Source organism: Podarcis melisellensis (genome assembly GCF_964234715.1).
Source record: "Podarcis melisellensis genome assembly, chromosome: 12".
Classification (NCBI taxonomy): Eukaryota; Metazoa; Chordata; class Lepidosauria; order Squamata; family Lacertidae; genus Podarcis; species Podarcis melisellensis.
In genome coordinates, this window is record NC_138544.1 from 33,488,028 (window position 1) to 33,509,909 (window position 21,882).

General features: G+C 44.0%; 2 protein-coding genes across 4 annotated transcripts; both read left to right on the forward strand.

Moving 5' to 3' along the window:
- The first annotated feature begins 6,189 nt into the window (after positions 1-6,189).
- Positions 6,190-12,004, forward strand: TFPI2 (tissue factor pathway inhibitor 2). Its single transcript, XM_081931274.1, has 5 exons — positions 6,190-6,585; positions 8,849-9,028; positions 9,146-9,325; positions 9,772-9,945; positions 10,657-12,004. Exons 1-5 carry the CDS (start codon positions 6,342-6,344, stop codon positions 10,689-10,691), a joined length of 813 nt encoding a protein of 270 aa, XP_081787400.1. The 5' UTR covers positions 6,190-6,341; the 3' UTR covers positions 10,692-12,004.
- Positions 12,005-13,610: 1,606 nt separating this feature from the next.
- LOC309381009 (tissue factor pathway inhibitor 2-like) lies at positions 13,611-19,589 on the forward strand. 3 transcript variants are annotated; one of them, XM_081931280.1, is made up of 5 exons: positions 13,622-14,102; positions 16,276-16,455; positions 16,580-16,759; positions 17,045-17,218; positions 19,142-19,589. In XM_081931280.1, exons 1-5 carry the CDS (start codon positions 14,009-14,011, stop codon positions 19,153-19,155), a joined length of 642 nt encoding a protein of 213 aa, XP_081787406.1. In that variant the 5' UTR covers positions 13,622-14,008; the 3' UTR covers positions 19,156-19,589. The 3 variants fall into 3 exon arrangements, with proteins under 3 accessions (XP_081787408.1, XP_081787407.1, XP_081787406.1); XM_081931282.1 differs by lacking the exon at positions 16,580-16,759 and having other exon boundaries at positions 13,611-14,102; XM_081931281.1 differs by lacking the exon at positions 17,045-17,218 and having other exon boundaries at positions 13,616-14,102.
- Positions 19,590-21,882: the final 2,293 nt, after the last annotated feature.

Below are 21,882 nucleotides of genomic sequence, written 5' to 3' on the forward strand. Positions count from 1 at the left end.
AATGACTTATTGTCTGCTGTTCATATATATTATGGTGACCACCAGCACTAGCATTGTGGATTAATCTGTTTCAAAAGGTCACAAACGTCTTTTGAAGTACAGTGGTACGTCGGGTTACATACACTTCAGGTTACATACGCTTCAGGTTACAGACTCCACTAACCCAGAAATAGTGCTTCAGGTTAAGAACTTTGCTTCAGGATGAGAACAGAAATCGTGCTCTGGCGGTGCAGCGGCAGTGGGAGGCCCCATTTGCTAAAGTTTCAGGTTAAGAACAGACCTCTGCAACAAATTAAGTACTTAACCCGAGGTACCACTGTACAGTATTGATATTGTTGTGATGCTGGTGGTCAGCAAAAGAGGTTCAAAGACTCTGAAGGCAAATCTAAAAAAAAGTGGTACAAACACTGACAACTTGGGCAACACTGGCCTGTGAACGCTCCAGTTGGAGAACAGCTTTTACCAAAGGGAGAAACGTGCTAGAGGAAGGCACGCTTGGCAAACCCTCACCGTGATCAACTCCCACCCAGAAACATGTTCCCACTGTGGAAGGACGTGTAGATCCAGAATTGGCCTCCACAGTTACTTACGGACTCACTGTTAAAACTGTGTTCATGGAAGACAATCTTACTCAACTATGAGTGATCACCAAAGAGAAGATAGCACAGTAAGTGCTATTCACTCATAGTGCCCGTTTTATATGAACCTGTGAAGTTGGACTACTGACCCATGTAGCCCAGTATAATTCGTTTTCCAAAGTCCCAGCCCTGTTAACTTCAGATGCTCGAGGGGAAAGTTGAGGTCTTCTGCATAGGAAACGTGGTACTTAACTCCTAAGAAATTATTTAGAATGTATAAAAATGTTCTGAATACCTGTTGGAAATATAAAGAAAATGAAGGGATATTTTATCATGCATGGCGGACATGTAAAAAAAGTCCCCCAAAAGAGGATAAGAATGCATACACTGATATGGAGAATTTTGAAGATTAACTTTCAACTGAAACCAGAACTCTTCCTGCGTGGACTTATGGATATACAATTAGAAAAGGTCGATGGAACTTTTGTTTCAATATATGATTACAGTGGCGAGACTATTACATATACAAAAATGGAAAGATTCATCATTACCAGCAATGGAAGAATGGTTGTTAAAATTAATGGACTTAGCTGAGATGGCAAAATGCACATGTTTAAGTTGTTAACATTTACCAAAATTGGAAACCTCTCATAGACATTTTGCGTGAGAAAGAAACTGAAATAATGGCACTTGGATTTGGGGATTGAAGAATGAAGTTTGTTTATAGAAAGTGGTTTGGTTGGGTGTTATATTGGAGTGGATGAAGTGAATGTTGTTTATATATAGCAGACAGATGAAGAATTGGAAGTTTTTTAGTTTTTGAACTTTATTTTTTCTATTTTCTCTTTTAAGCTTTTTTTTGTATCTACTTATCTACTTATCTTTTGTTTCTTTTTTGCTGTTTTTCTCTTACTTCGACTAATGTTGGATAAAAAAGATATTTGATGTTAAGTTTTGTATTTTTCTCTATAAACTCTAATACAATTTATATTAAAAATGGAAACGTGTTGCAGCTTAGCTGTTTTTTCAAAAACCAGTAAACACACACACACATACACAAAATAAAAAGAGGGTAGTATCACATGCTTGGGGATACATCAACATTTGCAGAATTATGGGGTGGATTAAACTAAGGAGTTGCCCCCCCCCAAAAAAATAGTTTTGCATTTTGAGTGGTAAAGCACATAGATTTGTACTCTAGTTTACAGTGTAGTTTCATTATGCTGTATAACTCCTGTGGCAATACCCAAACGGACCTAGCAGGTTAGCTATAAATTTTACAAATGCCTCAAAATAGTACTGATCTTCAGTAAATATCTGAAAAAGAAAATGCTATAAGAGATCAGTGGAATGTTGTTGTTATATATGGAATCTTCAATCTTGATTTGCTCGTCCATTTTTATTCATTGTTTTACAAGAAATTGTAATGTTTAGAATATAATATTTTTCCAGTGTATATCTATGGATCCTTAAGAGCTTTTGTCCTGATTGGGTGTCTTTTGAATACCCCTGTAATAGTATACAACAAATCATGAGAAAATATTCTAGGCAGCCACAGTGCCTTCTAATCTATTAGCTACAGATTTTGAAGTATTGTGTGGGAGGAGGTGAGAGATTCCTGCTCAAGCCCCTTAAGTATCCTGCATGACAGCATGGCTGGCTGGCTGGCTGGCAGCCTAAGAAGGTGCATACTGCAACACATTGTTGCAGTCCCATTTGTACATACATAAAGACAAACTTAGGAACCATGCTGGATACGAACAAAGTTCCAGCATGTCCTGTTTTCCAAAATGACCAAGTAGAAACTCCAAAAAGCCCACAAGCAGAATATAAAGGAATATCCTTCCCATATGGGCTATTATTAAAATGAGGCTGCATTTCAACCTGTATTTTAAATTGGTTTATTTTTTATTTTATTTTTTATTGTAATTTTACTGGTGTTAGCCGCCCTGAGCCCGGCTCTGGCCAGGGAGGGCGGGGTATAAATAAAAAATTATGATGATGATGATTTTCCACAGTAACCATTATTAATAAATTCCAGCTAAGTTAACTCAATCTAAAATGACTTGCTAAGGAGATTTGGGTTTTCCACACACGTCCTAGATTTCTTCACCCCCTAGGAAGACCTTACTCTGCAATGGGGGTAAAGAGATATACTTTCTTGCTTCTATTATAATAAGTTTCCTAGCATTACTAGGCACAGGTGCTTGGCAACAGTTTTTTAAAACCTCACTCTTCGCCTGTAGAGCCACAATCTAAAACTAACCAACAAAGCAGGGAAGTGAAACAAGCAGTAATGGATCAAATGGATTCTGGATCAAAGCCACAAAACATAGAGGGCAAAATTGGGATATAATGGAGGGAATGAGAAGCAAAGTAATGAGAAGCCTGAAGACTCTGTTTATAAAAATACAGAGCAGAGAACATTTCCTAACCTGGTGCCCTCCAGATGTTGAGCGACTGTGACTCCCACCTTCCCTGATTGTTGGCCAAGCTGGCTAGGGCTGATGGGAGCTGTAAGCCAAAACATGTGGAAGGCACCAGGTCATGCAAAGCTGTTGTACGACAATGAAGAGAAAGAAGAGGCGATCTTAAGCCAAGATGAGCAATCGTGAACATCGAAGAAGAAAATGAGATCTTGAAGGCATTTAATTGTCAGCATAACCAAGACGCAAGGAAGGAAGGACTTAAATCAAGGTCTTGGTGAAAAGGATAGATAGAATGGGGCAGAGATTCCTCCTATAAAAGATCTGTCCTCACTAGCTTGGAAGATGAGTATAATCTCCTGCTCCCTGATTCTAACTTCGACCACCACCAGATCTTGGGGAAATTAATGTCAGCAACTCAGACGTACTTTATCGCCCTTTACTGCATCCTGCCACCTGGTGTCCCCCCCCCATGCTGGAATTAGGCCCTTGGGGCTATTAAACAATTTATAATTAAGGCTTGTCGGTGTCTCATTCCATTTTTGTCCATATTTTTCCCTCCATGCTATTATTATCGATGCCTGGCATATTAATTCAGTTGAAGTTGACGAGCAGTGGGTGGGGAATAGTAGTTGTTTCCTTTCATAGAATACAGCAATGCCTGTTTTAAATTCTTCTTGGAAAGCTAACAATAACCAATTCCAGATTTTCTGGAAGAGCGGAAGGCACTATCATTTGGGCCACCTGAATGCTCCATCTAGCTTCCATTGCCTGTCTTAAGAAATTGGCCAGAATTGGATACTGTACTGGAAACGCGCCATAAAAAGATGCTGATTAATCTCCCCCACGTTGCTCACTTTCCGCCTTTTTTGCACTCAGAGGATTAAGCACCTCTGAAAACACAGCTGCATCTCTCAGGGTGTTCTACTATATGCTGATGAGTAGTAAGTAAAAGAGCATAAGAAGGAACATACTTCCGGGACAGGGAATGTGCTATGAAATGGCTCCACATTCAATTCCTGGCATTTCCTGTTAAAAGGAGGAAAAATGCCTCTCTGCCTGCCTATAGGGATTCTGCCCCATATTCAGCATATGCAGCACTGTTTCCATTCTACTGCAGTTCAGGTTCCTCAAAACCAATATGAATCAGCTTGCTGTTCAGATTTAATAACATAATTGATTACAATATTGTTATGATTCCACATTGTTCATTTCAATGGGGGGGGGGTAATCCTATCAATAGTATATTGTTTGCATACTGGGGAAAAATAACAAAAGCAAATTACAGACTGGTCAGAAAATGACGATTGTGAATACCAGTTGCATGTTTTAATTTTTTTGCCTGATTTCCAGTCCTGCTTGCAGACAGGCACACAAACTGATGCCGTTTCCAGTATCATATCTCATTTCAGCTGAATTCTCCAAGATCCCTGTTAATTTGAGTAGGCAGTACTGGGTTAGATCAAATAGTTTGTTTCCTATTCCATATATATATGCATGCATTTCCTCTGGTCTCAGTAAAGCTCTTAATTTCTGCATAATGTCCGAGCTTCCACATGACATAAAATAATAAAATAATAATATAATAATAATAATAATAATAATAATAATAATAATAATAATAATAAAAAATAATTATTTGTATCCCACCCATCTGGCTGGGTTTCCCCAGCCACTCTGGGTGGCTTCTAACAAGATTAAAAATATATTAAAATGTTACACATTAAAAACTCCCCTGAACAGTAAAAGCCACTTCCAGAAATATTGTGGAATATCGTGTGAGGTTAGTGCTCATTTTTGTGTTATTTGGAAATGGGTTTTTCTCTGGAAGCAAATAACACGGAAATGAGCAGTAGAGTCAATCCTTGGCATCTCCAGTTAAAAATATGTGGGACATGATGTCTGAAACGCTGGAGACATGCTATGCCTATCACCATCTTCAGTTAGGAGGTCCAACTAGGCAGTGCTGTGAAAGACCTCCCTCGGCTTGAGAACCTATCAACAGGATTAGGCAATGTGGTGCAATGGTTACAGCAGGGGTGGGAAACCTCAGGCCCGGAGGCCAAATGTGCCCCTTCAGGCCTCTCCCTTAGTAATGCTCTGTGAACCCTTGATTGCTTTTGTAAGGCTAGAATGTGTGATGCTTCTTGCCTGCTGGGACGGAGAGAAGTTCAGTGCAGATGCCTCTGCCTTTTCCTGTGGCTGGAACGAAACCTATTGTACGAATGCCACCCACAAGTTGAAAACAGTTCCTCATTCCTCGATAGGGTGAGGGACTAAGCCCAGAGAGACAGGAGTTCAAATCCCTACTCAATCATGAATTTCACTGGGTGACCTTGGGCCAGTCATGATCTCTCATCCTTATCCACTCTGAAGAGTTGTTGTGAGGAGAATACGGAGAAGGGTGAGGAAGAAGCTTTTGGAGGAAAAGGGAAATAGTTATATATATATATATAAATATAAAGGGGATCCCTGAACATTAGGTCCAGTCATGGCCGACTCTGGGGTTGTGGCGCTCATCTCACTTTATTGGCCGAAGGAGCCGGCGTACAGCTTCCGGGTCATGTGGCCAGCATGACTAAGCCGCTTCTGGCGAACCAAAGCAGTGCACGGAAATGCATTTTACCTTCCCGCTGGAGTGGTACCTATTTATCTACTTGCACTTTGGCGTGCTTTCAAACTGCTAGGTTGGCAGGAGCTGGGACTGAGCAGCAGGAGCTCACCCCGTCGTGGGGATTCGAACTGCCAACCTTCCGATCAGCAGGCCCTAGGCTCTGTGGTTTAACCCACAGCGCCACCCGCGTCCCATTTTATAAATATAAAAATATGTAAATATAACAACTGGGCTATACTAATAAATAATCTAACTAGGTAGAAGGCTACTTCCTGTGGAAAGCTCGGATAGCGTCGGATAAGCGCATAGACAAAACTACTGCAACCTGCCAGTGTGGCACAAGCTCCCTAAGCTTTGATTTCTAACTTCAGAAGTGAGCTATAGTGGGGCAGAACATCTTGGTGCCCACCGAGTCCTCAACAGACGCCTGGGGACCCTTTCGCGTCTGGCTGGTGTTGTTCCGTGCATTCAACGCGGGGTTTCCTCCAATATTTGCTCCTTCTATCTTCCTCGCCCCTTTTCCCCGCTGTCGGGGTGGCGAGCAGCAAGGCACCAGTCCCGCCCCAGCCGTCCCGGATACGCGTCGGGATGGGCCAGCGACCACCCCGCGGAGCTGCTTCTTCGGAAGATGCGCAATGACGCGCGGGGCGCACCAGCCACGCAAGGGACCGCTCCCTCGGTCCGGCCGCCCCCTCGCGGTTTTACATCGCTTTCCAGAAACGGATGAATCACCCCCGCCGAGCCCTCCCTCCCCCGCAGGCTTTGGGCCAGGAGGCGGCGGCAGAGAAGCCGGGATCGTTTATAAAGGGGCCACTGTGGCCAACGTTTCCATCGGTCGTAGACCAGCCAAACGCGCGCAGCGACTTAGCAGCGATGGATCTGACTTCTGGAAACTCGCGGGCCTTTCTGCTGGTCGTCTCCTTGGTGGTACTTCTGGAGCAGGTCTGGTCCCAGTCCACAACGGGAGGTAATCGGGGCCTTTTTTGGAGCGGGTGCATGTTATCAGCTGTTTTCTTCTTGCGAGTTGTTTCTGCTTTTCCCAGGGATGGCGAACGATATTCTCTTTCCAAAATCCTCGCTTCGCCCCACATGCTGCACCTGCCTCCGTCTGCCAAAACCCTTTTTATTTTATTTTTTTGCCTTTCCTTGCCTAACCGGTAGCCAAAATATTATGAGTGCTGGTGTTTTTATTCTTTCTTGGCAAAGTTTTTCTTTCAAAACTTCATTGTACAATGTTTGCAAAACAGAGAGAACAATTATAACAACAGGTGAAAATTAAAAGACTAAAGAAGGAAACTCTAGAATAGGAACGTAGAAAGAGTATGGTTGCCCAGGGGTTAAAAAAAACACAAAAGTCCAAGTTAAGACTATCAAGTGCTGTCAGGTAATAGTGATGGCATCATTGAGTGTGTGTGCGGGTGTGTTTGGCTCTTACTAAAGCGCTTGTGTCTGTAATGCAGAGATTATATTCCCTTTAAATATGATAAATTAAAGAAGGATATTGGTCGTCTGGAAATGCGAGATATGTTGATTAAGCAATTCCCCCCAAATGTCAGGATTCAGAAATACAAACCAGATCTGCAGCGAAATGCCATTTTTCAAGCAATTTAGAACTGTGACCAACTGCTGTTGGAGACTTTTTTTTAAAAAAAAAATCCGTTTCACAAGTTTGAGATACTGTGTCATTGTAATAAAACCTTAAAGCAGTTTACGAAAAGAATAAAATAATGCAGCCATCAGAAAAAAGTATTTAAAACATCAAAAAAAAATTATTAAAATAATGCTAAGCTAAAAATCAAATTAGAAAACATGCCAACATTCTACATGTCTGGAGAATGGGCCTTCTCTGCAGTGGCTCCCCATGTGTGGAATGTTCTTCCCAGGGAAGTTCACCTGGCGCCTTCATTATACACCTTTAGGCACCAGGCAAAAACGTTCCTTTTTAACCAGGCCTTTGGTTGCTCTGTTTGGCATCCTATACCCTTTTAAAATGTGGCTCTTTTCGTTTGGGTTGCTGTTTTCATTCTGATTATATATGCTGTGATTTTTTTCTGCAAACCGCCCTGAGACCTCCTGGTATAGGGCAGTATATAAACTCAATAAATAAATTAATAATAATAATAATAATAATAATAATAATAATAATAATAATAATTTATTTCAAACAATTTATACACCGCTTGATAGTTAAAAACAACAACCCTCAAAGCAGTTTACAAAGTAGGCTTGCCTAAAGAAAAATGTTTTTAGCAGGTGTGGAAAAGTGCCTGCCTGGCGTCCCTAGGCAGGGAGTTCCAAAGTGTGAGTGCTGCCACATTAAAATATTTCTTACGAATGTGGAATGAGTATTATGTGACACCAGTCACAGATTGAAGTAGTTTAGCGGGCATATGGAGGAGGGCGGGTAATGGGATCTCACAAGTAAACTGCCCCAATCTGTTAAGGCCTTTACATGCTAAGAGTAACATCTTGATCCTTGCCTGGTAGCAGATTGGCAACCAGTACAGCTTTCTGAGAACATGTATTATAAGATGACAGGGTATAAACTCCTGTCAGCAATCCTGCCACAGCATTCTCAACCCAGATTGATGTCACCTAGAATAATTTCAGCTGCCCCGCCACAGTCCTCTCCACTGTCCTCCACAAGTACGCCTCTGAAACAGGGACGCGGGCGGCGCTGTGGTCTAAATCACTGAGCCTCTTCCGATCGGAAGTTGCGCAGTTCGAATCCCCACAACGGAGTCAGCTCCCGTTGCTCTGTCCCAGCTCCTGCCAACGTAGCAGTCCGAAAGCACACCAGTGCAAGTAGGTAAACAGGTACCACTGTGGCGGGAAGGTAAAGAGTGTTTCCATGTGCTCTGGTTTCCGTCACGGTGTTCTGTTGCACCAGAAGTGGTTTAGTCATGCTGGCCCCATGACCCAGAAAACTGTCTGGACTTAACCGCCCAGGGGTCCTTTACCTTTTTTTATGCCTCTGAAGGCCAGTCGTGGGAATTGCAGGTGGGGAGGGTGCTCTTGAACTCAGGTCCTGCTTTCAAGCTACTCATAGGCATCTGGCGGACCACTGTGAGAACAGGATGCTGGACTACTTGGGCTTTGGGCCTGTTGCAGCAGACAGACTTTCAACACATGAATTTCTTACCTGCCTCCCTACTCTCTTCTCTTCATGTTTCTGGGATTTGTACCTAAAGCATTTCTCTTTCCCCCACCCCCCTTCCGTTTTCATGCAGACAACAGAGAGATCTGTCTCCAGCCACCACTTAAAGGACCCTGCCGGGGTTTGTATGTCAGGTGGTACTACGACAGAGCCACCCAAACCTGCCAGGAGTTTAGTTTCGGGGGCTGCGTGGGAAACGACAACAACTTTTTGAGTTTTGAAGAGTGTTCAAAGACTTGCGGGAGAATCAAGAGTAAGTTGTGGCTCTAAAATTTCAAATCCTGGAGTGAATTGCAGAATCGGTTTGATAAAAGCAATGGTTTGGCTTAGATTGTTGTTTTCAACCAGTTGGTTGCTCTTTCGTTTTTAGAGGTGCCTAAAATATGCCGACTGAAATCTGACGAAGGAATCTGTAGAGGTTTAATGCGAAAATATTATTTCAGCCTTGAGACGATGAGCTGTGAAAAATTTTATTATGGAGGCTGTTTAGGAAACCAGAACCGATTTGACGATAAAGACTCCTGCATGAACTTCTGCCTGCCGAAAAGAAGTAATTATTATTATTAATTAATAGCTTGTTTGGGTGGGGGAGGGTGAAATGTTCTGTTGTGTCTCATGGGACTGGTGCTCACCAACCATTTCTGATGAATTAATTTTGAATTATTACAAGTTTGTATTGAATTGCATCAATCATTTGTGGCATTGTTTGTTTTTGCTTTACCAACACACTATTGTGGTGTGTGTGTCTTTTCCCTAATTGATTGCACGGATGGAAATGTTTGCTCATTTTTAATGCTTCATAGTTATGAGCTGCTTTGAGCTCAACGTTTTTGCTGGGAAAGCAGTGTACAAATATTAAGTCAAAGATCAGAAACTTGGCCCACTTTCTGATTGGGAACTGTTGGTTTGTATGCCTAACACCACTGCAGTCTATACTTCAAAAAACAAAAAGAAGTAGTGTTAATTAACTCTGTCTCTCTCTTTCTTTTTCTAAAGATGCCCCCTCCTTTTGCTTTAACCCCAAAGATGTGGGCATTTGTTCAGGTTCAGTTCCTCGCTTTTATTACAACATAGACACAGGGGATTGTGAAGAATTCACCTATACAGGATGTGGAGGAAATATTAACAACTTCCTCACTCGGAAATCATGTCTCAAGGCCTGCAAGAAAGGTAGGATGCTCTCTCCTATACCTCGAGAGTTATAGGGACGTATGCAGTCTTGTAGCCAGATTCACAAATAGGCCGTTCTAGTAATTCTGGAGTGATTAAAGAGAACAACATTAAGCAGCACAAACAGCTGATGCTCTCCAAGAGCAAACAGGGAGGCTTTTCGTTATATTGGGGTGAGAAAACTGTGTCCGTCCAAATGCCGCTGGCGTACATATCTCTCATCATTCCTGACCATGTGATGTGGTGGCTGAGGCTGCTGGGAGTTGGAGTCCAAGAACAACTGGAGAGGCACAGGTTTCCCACTCCTGCATTAAACCACCTTCCGTAGGTGCATAATGCAGTAGCCACAGGTGGATTGTGGTCCTCCCGTATTTTCAGCTCACTCCCTTGGATGTAGAAGGAGGTGAGAAGGACCAGAAGGGGGCAATAGTTGCCGGATGAAGGCTAGGCATGGGTAATGGACTGTACCCTCCAGTCATTTGTGCTGCTCTGAAGGAGAGCAAAGGTGGGATGCATCCCAGGTTGTGGCAAAAGCAGCTTGTTGAGAAAGCATCGTCTGCCAAGGAATTTCAGACTGCAATTACTTGGTGGTTGGGAATTAGCAGATGTAGAATGTTGCATCCCTTTTTCTTTTCTTTTGTCTTTATTCACCACATGTGAATAAAGTGATTTAAGTTACCTCCGATTATATTTTGATTTCTATTTTCTTAGTAGGGAGAAAGAAACCACCTGCTACGGGATCATAATATGTTGTCTTATAAGGATGAGGAGTCTACAGTCAACATTCAGATCCAACGAATGCCACATACATTCTTAAATCTGGAGAGGTCTCCAGATTAGATGCACTGATTTCACTCACTATAAACTTTTAACTTATGGGTGGGTTTGGGTTTTGTTCAGTTTTATATGCTATGTAACAATTTTACTATATGAAGTTTTGAAATGTAGAACGGCAAGGTTACTTTGATCTAGTTACAACTCACTTATGGATTGGGCCCCATGCACATGGCAGTGTGCCCTGTTGCAGGATAAAATCACAAGAGGTGGCTCAACACTCCCTGCTGAACATTGATTCTTCTCTACTGGCTGCTGAATATGATAGACCCTTTCTGATGGTTTCATTATATGGAATACTAAATTAAGACCTTCTCCTGAACTTTCTTATCCTCACCTTCATAAGGAGGAGTGGCAGATGCGGGGTAGAGGGCTTACCTTGCATGCAGAATGTCTGAGGTTTGGTTCTTGGAATCTCTAGTTAAAACAGTCCGCTGTGCTGATGTTACATGACCTCCCATCACCTGCATGACAGTTAAGAGTGCTAGACTAGAACTTGGGAGACTTGGGTTCAGTTCACCACTCAGCCATGTCTGGGTGGTTTTTGTACACACACAGTCTCTCAGCCTAACCTACCTCACAGGATTGTTATGAGGGTATAGAAGGGAGAAGTGTGTTTGCCACCTTGGAGAACAGGTGGGATATAGATACTGTGATAATAAAAATTAAATACATTCGTTCTTGGTAATACACATAATCATAATGCTGCTGATTAAAAAGCTGGCACTGGGAAGAGACCAGCAATGAACTTGATAGTGGGGATTGCTTGTTTTTTTAAAGGTGAGTTATAAGCTACGTAAGGTTTCAGGAGTGTGGTGAACTGATGGCTTAATCTCCCATTGTCAACTGGTCCAGTTCTAAAGATACAGGATTAATTTTCATCATGAGATTATTCCTGCTGGACAGTTAAGAGTGGAGAACGCTAGACAGATATTTAGCTTATTTCCTTCCTCTTTAAAGTCATCCTCCTGATCTCTTGCACAGAATACATTTTGAGGTGCCTTTATTAATGTGCATTCGGCAAGTTTTCTGTTCTGAAGCTGAAAAAAGTCATCTGCCTTCACTCCATGCTGTCTGTTTCCCTAAGGATATTTGCACCTGTATCAAACCTTACTTTGCCTATATGAGAATTGGTTAAATTACATCTTAACTTGCTTTGTGCAAGTGTGACTGATCTTCACTGTAAATTTGTAAAAACAAAGAAAAATAAAATAAGTTGTCATAAGTGTTTGTTTCTCCTTATTTGTTACATATCATTTTATGTAGCTCTAGTTTCCCCCTAGCTAACTTATTTTGCAGTCCATGTATGTACACACTGCATGCACATGCTACATTTTCATTCCACTTTATCCAGTTAAGATCTAGACTCTGCCTCTGCTCCCAAGCATACCCGTCCCATTAATTTCAAGGAAGAGGACAGATGTCCACATGCAGAATTGCCTCTTCTGCAGCTAAAGAGGTCATGGACAGGACTAGTAGTGGGGAGATCCATGCTCAAATCCCTGTTCAATGACTCCTTGTGGTCTGAAGGCTATCACCTTGCTGAAGGTAAGTAGAGCAGAATCTGGATGGGTGACTTCTCGAGAACTCCAATCACATCCTTTTCAGTTTCATGACTGAAGACAGGTGGGATATGTATGAAGCAGCCTTAAATGGGTGTCATACCAGAACAATCTAGTCTGAAGAGGCAACTGATAAAGCCTCTGATCTTTAGAATGCAACGCATGTGCTACGCCCCATCCCCTATGTATTAAAAATGTACAAAAATAAAATACAAGTAAAATTAAACATTGCATCTTGTTTCCCTTCAGCAGACCAGAATCCCTTCAGATTTCAGAGAATCAAAAGATTGTATGCTATGTTAGGCACACTCAGTGTAGATCCATGGAAATAAATGGACGTGACTTAGGACTTCTTTTTAATGGGTCTACTTTAATGGGACCCGGGTGGCGCTGTGGGTAAAACCTCAGTGCCTAGGGCTTGCCGATCGCATGGTTGGCGGTTCGAATCCCCGCGGCGGTGTGAGCTCCCGTCTTTCGGTCCCAGCTCCTGCCCACCTAGCAGTTCGAAAGCACCCTTAAGTGCAAGTAGATAAATAGGTACCGCTTTATAGCGGGAAGGTAAACGGCGTTTCCGTGTGCTGTGCTGGTGCTGGCCAGAGCAGCTTCATCACGCTGGCCACGTGACCCGGAAGTGTCTCCGGACAGCGCTGGCCCCCGGCCTCTTAAGTGAGATGGGCACACAACCCTAGAGTCAGACACAACTGGCCCGTACGGGCAGGGGTACCTTTACCTTTTACTTTGGAACCTTGAAGGCCATCTGGGCCAACCCTGCTTAACAACAACAATAACAACAATTTATTATTTATACCCACCCATTTGGCTGTGTTTCCCCAGCCACTCTGGGTGGCTCCCAAAAACAGAATATTAAAAACACGATAAAACATCAAACATTAGAAACATCAAGCTCTACATCCTAGCAATAAACAGCAACACCCACCCAACGTTTTCCTATCGACATTGAAATGTGCCTCTAGTCAATATTACCGAAGTACCAATTAACAGGGGCTTTGAAGTACTGAAACAAACCAACATCCCCCCAACTTAATAACTGAGAGTTTACTGTGCTGAGTGCAACAGCCAGGTCAAACTCCTGCAAATTGGACTGGGCCTTGCAGTTGGGCACTTCGAACAGGATCAAAATATACAAATATTTCTCCCGATTACCCCCCTCCAGCGCATAAACCACCCCCCTCCAAAATGTCCCCAGCAGTTGGTTTAATGGGCAATTTATGTCCTTCAAAGGAAGTCACTTTGCGTTCTAGACCCGGGAAGCATCAAGAGCCGCGTGGCCACATTATGCGCACTGTGGATTATTTAAAACTCAAAGGCTCGGCGAGTTGTTGATGGTTTCGGGGACTTTTTGCTCGAGGGCAGCTCATCCCCTGCGCCGTCGAGGTGGGCAGCCCAGACGCGCCAGGCCTCCGCGGCAACCCCGCTCGCCGTCCCCTCGCCTCCGATGCCGTTCGCGGATGCCCAGGGACTCTGATCCCGGGGATGCCTTTTGCAACGCGCCCGCGAGACGCGCGCCCAGCCCCTGAGCCGCGACGAGGCGGCCGTGGGAAGACGCGCAGTTCCTCCTTAAAGAGGCCCCGGCGGCTCCGCGAGCCCAACGTCTCCGTCGTTAGTCGACGAGCCCGGCCCTCGCAGCGAGTCGCCCGCGGCGGGCGATGGGCCAGGCCGCGGGGAACTCGCGCGCCTTTCTGCGGGCCGCCGCCTTCGTGATGCTCCTGGGCCGCGTCCGGCTCCAGATCCCGACGGCAGGTAGCGTGGGGGCGCGGGTCTGTTTTGGAGGTGGGGAGCTTCCTTGGCTGCGCTCTTGCAAGACGCTGTAAAGCGGATTTCTTCTGACCTTCTAGGTGATCGCGACTCCAGACCCTATTATTATTTGTAGTTTTTCTTAATTAAATTCCTACGCCGCCCTTCCCTCGCAGATTACAGGGCGGTTTGCAATATAACCACAAAATACGATACGATAATCTTTATTGTCATTGTCCCATACAGAACAACGAAATTGAATACTCTACATAAGACATTCAAAAATCAACAAGCCTGCTATCCCAGCCATCCCAACTTGGTTAGCCTCCTAAAACTATGATACCCCATTTTTAAATACAATATACTCCCATAGAGACTCGTTACACTGCGTTTAAAACCAAAATCGCATTTGGGTAGAAACTGTTTCTCTCTCTTTTTTTTTAAAAAAAAAAATATTATTAATTAAAAAGGATTTTTAATACACATATATTACAAATATACACGCAATGTGTAACAGAAAAAGAAGTATGAAATTAGGTTAAAGGTGTGTGAAAGAAAGCAATAGAAGTGGAAAGAAATTGCAATTGAGTAAATTGGAAGTCAAACTGGTGGGGTGAGGGATGGTGGATGGTGATGGGAAAATGAATTATTCGTGGGATTGAGTGTAGGTATGTTTGAACACTTTTAAGGATTGTATGAAATGTATGTTTGCATGCGTGTAGAAACTGTTTCTCAGGCAGCTAGTCCTAGTCTTTATAACCCTGTACCTTCTTCCAGAAGGCAGAAGCTGAAAGAGATCATTTCCGGGGTGCACACTATCTCTGCAGCTTTCTTATGGCACCTGTAATTATACATTTTTCTCTATCAACAAAGGAGAACCATAAACTCTGCCCACAGTTTAGAAGGCCATACATAGATGGCTTCATTAGTCACAGGTCTGCAAGAAGAGGACTGTTTTTGCCCGGTTCATCCCCACGTTGCCTCGCGTGGTGTACCTGCCCCCTCCATCCAACTCGCTGGCGACAAAGCGTTTTTATTATGAGAAATAATATGAGCGAAGAAGTTTTTGAGTATTTGGCTTACTAAAGCACTTGTGCCTTCGTTTAAATCCTCCAGGGCTGTGGGGCGATGGGGGGCTCAAAGATTGCACTCAGCACGGAACATCAGTAATAAAAGGAATGATAAAACACATTAAACACACACACAGTTGAGATGATTTTTTGTTGTTTAGTCGTTTAATAGACCCTCTTAAAAGCTAATGATTGACTGAAAATAATGGAGCTTGAAGGAATCTTTTGGAGCAGGGTGAAATGGACTGCAGAAGTCTTAAGCGGATCACAACACAGTCCCTTTTGCTTGGCAGCATGGCAGTTCTCTCGCTTTGGGAGCAACTGTTATTTATACCTAGCCCATCTGGCTGGGTTTCCCCAGCCACACTGGGCAGCTCCCAAAACACGATAAAACATCAAACATTAAAAGCTTCCCTAGACAGGGCTGCCTTCAGATGTCTTCTAAAAGAAAGCTGGTTGTTTATTTCCTTCACATCTGAAGGGAGGGCGTTCCACAGGGCGGGCGCCACTACCGAGAAGGCCCTCTGCCTGGTTCCTTGTAACCTCACTTCTTGCAGGGAGGGAACTGCCAGAAGGCCCTCGGCGCTGGACCTCAGTGTCAGGGCTGAATGATGGGGGTGGAGACGCTCCTTCAGGTATATAGGACCAAGGCCGTTTAGGGCTTTAAAGGTCAGCACCAACACTTTGAATTGTGATCGGAAACATACTGTTCAATGAAACTGAATGTTGGATGACTCAACAGAAGGAAGTACTTCTTACCACAGTGGATATTTAAACTTTGGCGTTTGCTCCCACAAGTAGTGAAGGCCTGAAAGAGAACAAAGTGTACAAATTCACAAAGGATTAGGCATTCAAATGTGACTTGCCACAGAGGCCCTTTTCTGACTCCCCTTTTGGAGGTTGTATGCCTCTGAAGGCCAGCTGCTGGGAATTGCATGTGGGGAGGGTGCTTTTGAGTTCAGGCCATCTGATTGACCACAGATAACTGGATGCTGGACTGCCTGAGCCTTTGGCCTGATCTAGCCAGGCTCCCCCCCGCCCCACCCCTTAACTCATTTGGACTTAGAGCATTTCATTTCTTCCATTCCCCTGGTTTTGTTTTCATGCAGACAACAGAGAGCTCTGCCTAGAGTCACCGGAGCCCAGAGTCTGCCCAGATTCATTTGACAGGTGGTACTACAACCGAGCCTCTCAAGACTGCCAGAGGTTTACTTCCGGGGGCTGCTTGGGGAACGAAAACAACTTTTTGAGCTTTGACGCTTGTATAGAAACTTGCGGGAAAATCAAGAGTAAGTCATTGTTCTAAAATTTCAAATCCTGAAGTGAATTGGGGGAGATTTTTAAGAGCAATGGTTTCCTTTAGACAGTTTTTTTTTTAAAAAAAAATCTAAACAGTTGTGGTTTAATTTTCAGAAGTGCCTGTAATGTGCCGAGTGAAACCTCCGCAAGGGACCTGGAGCCCCGTCAAGCCAAAATATTTCTTCAACCTTGAGACAATGAAATGCGAGGAATTTTTCCCTAAAAAACGTTCACGACACCCTAACATGTTTTCCAGTAAAAGATCCTGCACTGACGTCTGCAAGTTGGGGAGAAGTAATTATTTTTTCATACAAGCCATAGGCCTATTGAGCTTGATAGGTGGGGGAGGGATGAAATGTTCTCATGTATTTCCTAAACTTACTCTCCAAGGGACCAGGAGCTCTACAACAGCGGTTCTTGGTGAACCAGGTGATATTGTATTGAATCTAAATAAAACTGTAAACTCTGCCAATTTTTTTTTAAGCTGGGCATTATTGGTTATGAATTCTAAACATCACTATATTCTGCTCTTCAAAACACCCCCCCCCTTAATTAACTCCTTTCTTTCTTTTTTTGAAGGGGGTCCCTCCTTTTGCTCTAGTCCCAAGGATGTGGGACTCTGTTCAGCTTCACTGCGTCGCTTTTACTACAATATAGCGAGCAGAACTTGTGTGGCATTCATGTACACGGGATGCGGCGGGAATAATAACAACTTTCTTACAAAGAAAGACTGCATGAACGCCTGCAAGCATGGTAGGCTTCTCTCCTCTTGCTGTGATAGAGATTTACAGGGACTTGAGCAGTGTTTTAGCCAGATTGTGAAGGTACACAAATAAACCCTGTACTAGTAAGTCTGGGATGATTTAAAAAAAAAGTTTTTAAGTATCGCGCAGAGCTAATGCTGTCTTGGTCCCATGAAGTTCTTAAGGAGGCTTTTCATTATATCAGGGGTGAGGAAACGGTCCGTCTAAATGCTGCTGGACTACATCTCTTATCATTCCTGACCATCTGAGGCTGATGGGAGTTGGGAGTCCAAGAAGAAAATGGAAGGACAGATGTTTCCCACCTCTGCATTAAACCACCTTCTGTGAGTGCAGAAGCCGCAGGTAGTACCCATTCAGTTTGCTCCCTTTCCCCAAGTGGTTGTGGGACTGTCAAAGAAAATGAGAGGGACCGGAAGTGGGCAGTAGTTGCTGGAAGAGGGCAAGGCATGGGAAATGGCTGTACGCTCCAGAGTAAACTGTGCTGTTTGGAAGGGACTGCAGTGCAAAGGTGGGAATTGCCCAGACGCAGCAATAAAAGTGGCTTGTGAGAAACCCAGGCATAGCTTCTCTCTGGACCAGCTGCTCAACATACAACTGGGGCCTCTGGAGAGGCTCCTGCTTCCTCCCAACCAATCAAATAAAAGCAAAGGGCCATAGTCTATTGGTAAAGAACCTATCTTGTGCACAGGGGGCTTCAGGTTCAATACCTGGCGTCTCCAGGTAGGGCTGGGAGAGACCTCAGCCTGAAACCAAAGTCAGTGAAAATGGTGAAAATGTTGGGCTAGATGGACCAGCATTCTCACTCGGCATTAAGACAGTGGTGTGAGCAGATATGTTTCCACAGGGGTTGAGGAAGAAGAGAGGGGATGAGGGGGAGCCTGCCTAAGCATAAGGAAGTCAGTCCTAAAGAACTGGAAGGTAGTTAAATCCTGGCCTGCTTACTAAGCAGAATGACCTGCAAATAAAACATTTTCCATTTACAGTGGCACCTCGGGTTACATACGCTTCAGGTTACATAAACTTCAGGTTACAGACTCTGCTAACTCCGAAATAGTACTTAGAGTTAAGAACTTTGCTTCAGGATGAGAACAGAAATCGTGCTCCAGCAGCAGGAGGCCCCATTAGCTAAAGTGGTGCTTCAGGTTAAGAAGAGTTTCAGGTTAAGAACGGACCTCCGGAACGAATTAAGTACTTAACCTGAGGTACCACTGTATTTCCATAAGGGCAGGCATACTGAAACGTTCAATATATTATGCACATGTGCACATTATTTCCTTAAAACATGAAATCCTTGCTTGGAGAGGGGGATAAAATTAGGGGACACAACACAGTGTGAGGCACGCTCTATGCAGTTCCACACAGCCACTTGGAAAAGCTGGTGTTTTGCAATGTCTTTTTTTTTTAGGTGACCACCTCCAAAAAGTTTGAAGTGTGCTTACAAAGCGTCCTCCACTGCCCCTGCCTCCTTTTATCCCCTGCCCAAGGCCCAGGAATTTTAAGAAAGAGGCACTCCCCTTTCCCTGGCAGTCTGTTTCCCATCTGCACGCACTCTCATGTGTTAAGGCCAGGTAAGTGTCCACTGCTGCCTTCTGCTCCTCCCCAAGGAGAGTTCAAGGGCCTTATGAGAAGGTGGCACTTGCAGAGCTTAAGGTGAGCACAGGTCCTGCTTCCTGTGATCTGGGCTGTGCTTGACTCAGTCCTGCTTTGGGCATTTGAGAGGAGCTCTCACTTTCACCGCTGCTTGAATGCCCATGACACGCATATTAGAAACTGCAATTATCTGGTGCCTTGGGTTTTGCAGACCTGGAACGTTGCATGCTTTTTTCCCTTCTCTCTTTTTCTTCTTCTGGTACAAGTGAATGAAACAATTAAGTTACCTCCGATTGTGATTCAGTTTCTATTCTTTTCTTAGTTGGAAGAATGTAAGCAACGGTTGCAATATTGGGAAACACCATCTCATAAGGAGGAGAAGTCTACAAATCAAACAAATGCCACATACGTTCTTGCACCCGAAGGTCTCTAGACCAGAAGCATTATTTCAACATTGAGAACTTTAATTTGTGGGTGGATTTTGTTTTTGTTTATATGTAGCAATCTTAACAGCTCTTCTATATGATCAGTTCTGGAAATGTAGTAAGTCATCGTCACTGTTATCTGATCAGCCTTATGGACTGGCCTCCATATTCAAAGCATGGTGATCTGCTGAGGGAGATAACCCTGGTTTGTTGACCTTCATGCAGAGATTCTTGATGTGCAGGAGCAGGCTCAACACTCACTACTGAACAAGGATCTTTCTCTGTCACCTGCTGCATATTATTTTTCTTAAAGAAGACTACAAATAAATTGGTATTGTTGCTATCCATTCTTTCACTATGAACTTTTCAATAATTTTATTAATTTTATGAAGGGATTTGCCAGGAACTCCCAAGTGAATTGAAAGGGAATACTTGCGTGATTATTATTATTTATTAAATTTGTATACCACACTTTATCCAAAGATTACAGGACGGTTCACAACATAAAAATACAAAATAAGAACACTGCCTCCTGGGCTTCTTCGGGAGGAAGGGTGGGAAATGTTGTTTGTGGGAATGTAAAGGAAGGTAGGAGAGAATATATTCTTTTGATATTATCCCTCCTCACTCACGCTAGTGAGCAAACAGCAGAGCACATTCCCTTGCAGCTTATAGTGAAGCAGTTGATGACTCGTTGGAGTCTTTTAATTAAGCAACCCAGTCTGGCTTGTCCAGTCTGGATTGTTCCTGGTAAATGTCCTCTTTATTTCCCTCTTAAAATAACAATGACACAACACAGTCTTTTTGAAAATAACAATGAAGTTTTACTCACATTCAGTTCACAGCAGTAATCAGAAGGCAGGCTTTATCCTGTGGTTACAGTTACCACAGGTTACAGTTCTCTAACATTTGTAGAGAAAAGAAGTCTGAGCTACGCCTCAGACTTTCTACCTGTGGCTTCCATCTTCTGCAAGGATGAGCCATGTGCTGGCTAAGAGCCGGAAGAGGAAGTCCAAGAGAGAAGTATGAAAAGAAAAAAAGGGAAGATGGCTGCGAGGCCAGCCCTTTTACAGAGTCAGCTAGGGTCATGCCCATCTACCTGGTCACATACATACAAGAGCAGGGATGACAGGAAGTCCTCCCTGTCTGGAGCCACGTTCTTCTGTGTGTCCGTTCTAGGCAACAGGAAAATGTTGTACTTGACTGCTCTAGCAATACATCCCACATTGTTGCCATATGTCTGTCTTGAGAGACAAGGGAGTGTGCCTCCAGGAGTGAGGTCAAACCGTTGTGTTTGCAGCACCAAAGTGACCTTTCCAGGGCGCAAGCCTGGGCAATGTATATGGAGGTCCTGTGCTGCCTAGAAAAGACCCCCCCCTTCCCAGCCTTGCTGATGTGGTCCAAAGGAAAGCGGAGCAATATATTTGGCACCAGCTTGGCCACATAAGTTGCCAGAAGGAGGTGTACAAGGCGCCATCCAAGGACTCCGCTCCAGATTTGTGTAGGGTTTTCTTCTCCTGAAAACATCCCGCAAGGCAGTGGAGGTTCAGGGTCAAAGTGTTCACTCTCTTGGATGGGCTACCTTCCCAGGTTGATGAGCCCCATCTGCCCCTCACTTCCCTCTACAGCACTTGCAGAAACCGCCTTCTTGACCATTGAACTCGCTATTAGTCTCGTCTGCTCAATCCTGCAGAGCCTGTCTTCTCATACAAGGGAAGTCCTTAACTCATCAAGGTTTTGAGACCCATCAGCTACTCTCACCCAGGAGGAGTATGAAATGTCCCTCAGCAAAGGTACTAGCCCTCCCCTCACACCCCATACACCCATAGTGGGATATAAATAATAACACCTATTACCTATGGTCCTTCTTGGGGACGCAGGTGGCGCTGTGGGTTAAACCACAGAGCCTAGGACTTGCCGATCAGAAGGTAGGCGGTTCGAATCCCCGTGACAGGGTGAGCTCCCATCGCTCTGTCCCTGCTCCTGCCAACCTAGCAGTTCGAAAGCACATCAAAGTGCAAGTAGATAAATAGGTACCACTCTGGTGGGAAGATAAACGGCATTTCCGTGCAGAAGTGGCTTAGTCATGCTGGCCACTTGACCCAGAAGCTGTATGCCAGCTCCCTCGGCCAATAAAGCGAGATGAGCGCCGCAACCCCAGAGTCAGTCACGACAGGACCTAATGGTCAGGGGTCCCTTTACCTTTACCTTTATGGTCCTTCTACAATGTCATCTACAATGCCGAAAGAAGATGAAAGGACTTCCTTCTTCCAAGGTGTTTGTGCTGTGAGTCCTGGTCTGAAGATCCATGCCACTTATCACCTTGCTGAAACCAAGCAGGGCAGAATCTGGTCAGTACCTGGAAAGGTGACCTGAGAACACCTTGTCTATTGCTTTGGGTTCTATGATGATGAAAGGCAGGATATAAGAAGCTGTCTTTTACTGTGGTCAGGGTATTAAATCAGTGAGATGCCAATCTCTGGGATTTCCCCAATTCAAAGCATGTGCTCTACCACTTAGGTATGCCCCATAATATGCAGAGGCCCATATGGACTACACTGCACTGTCCAGGCCATTTCAACTCCTGCCCATTTTTGACTGGGCCTACAAAATGAAGATTGCAGTGAATAGGATTAAT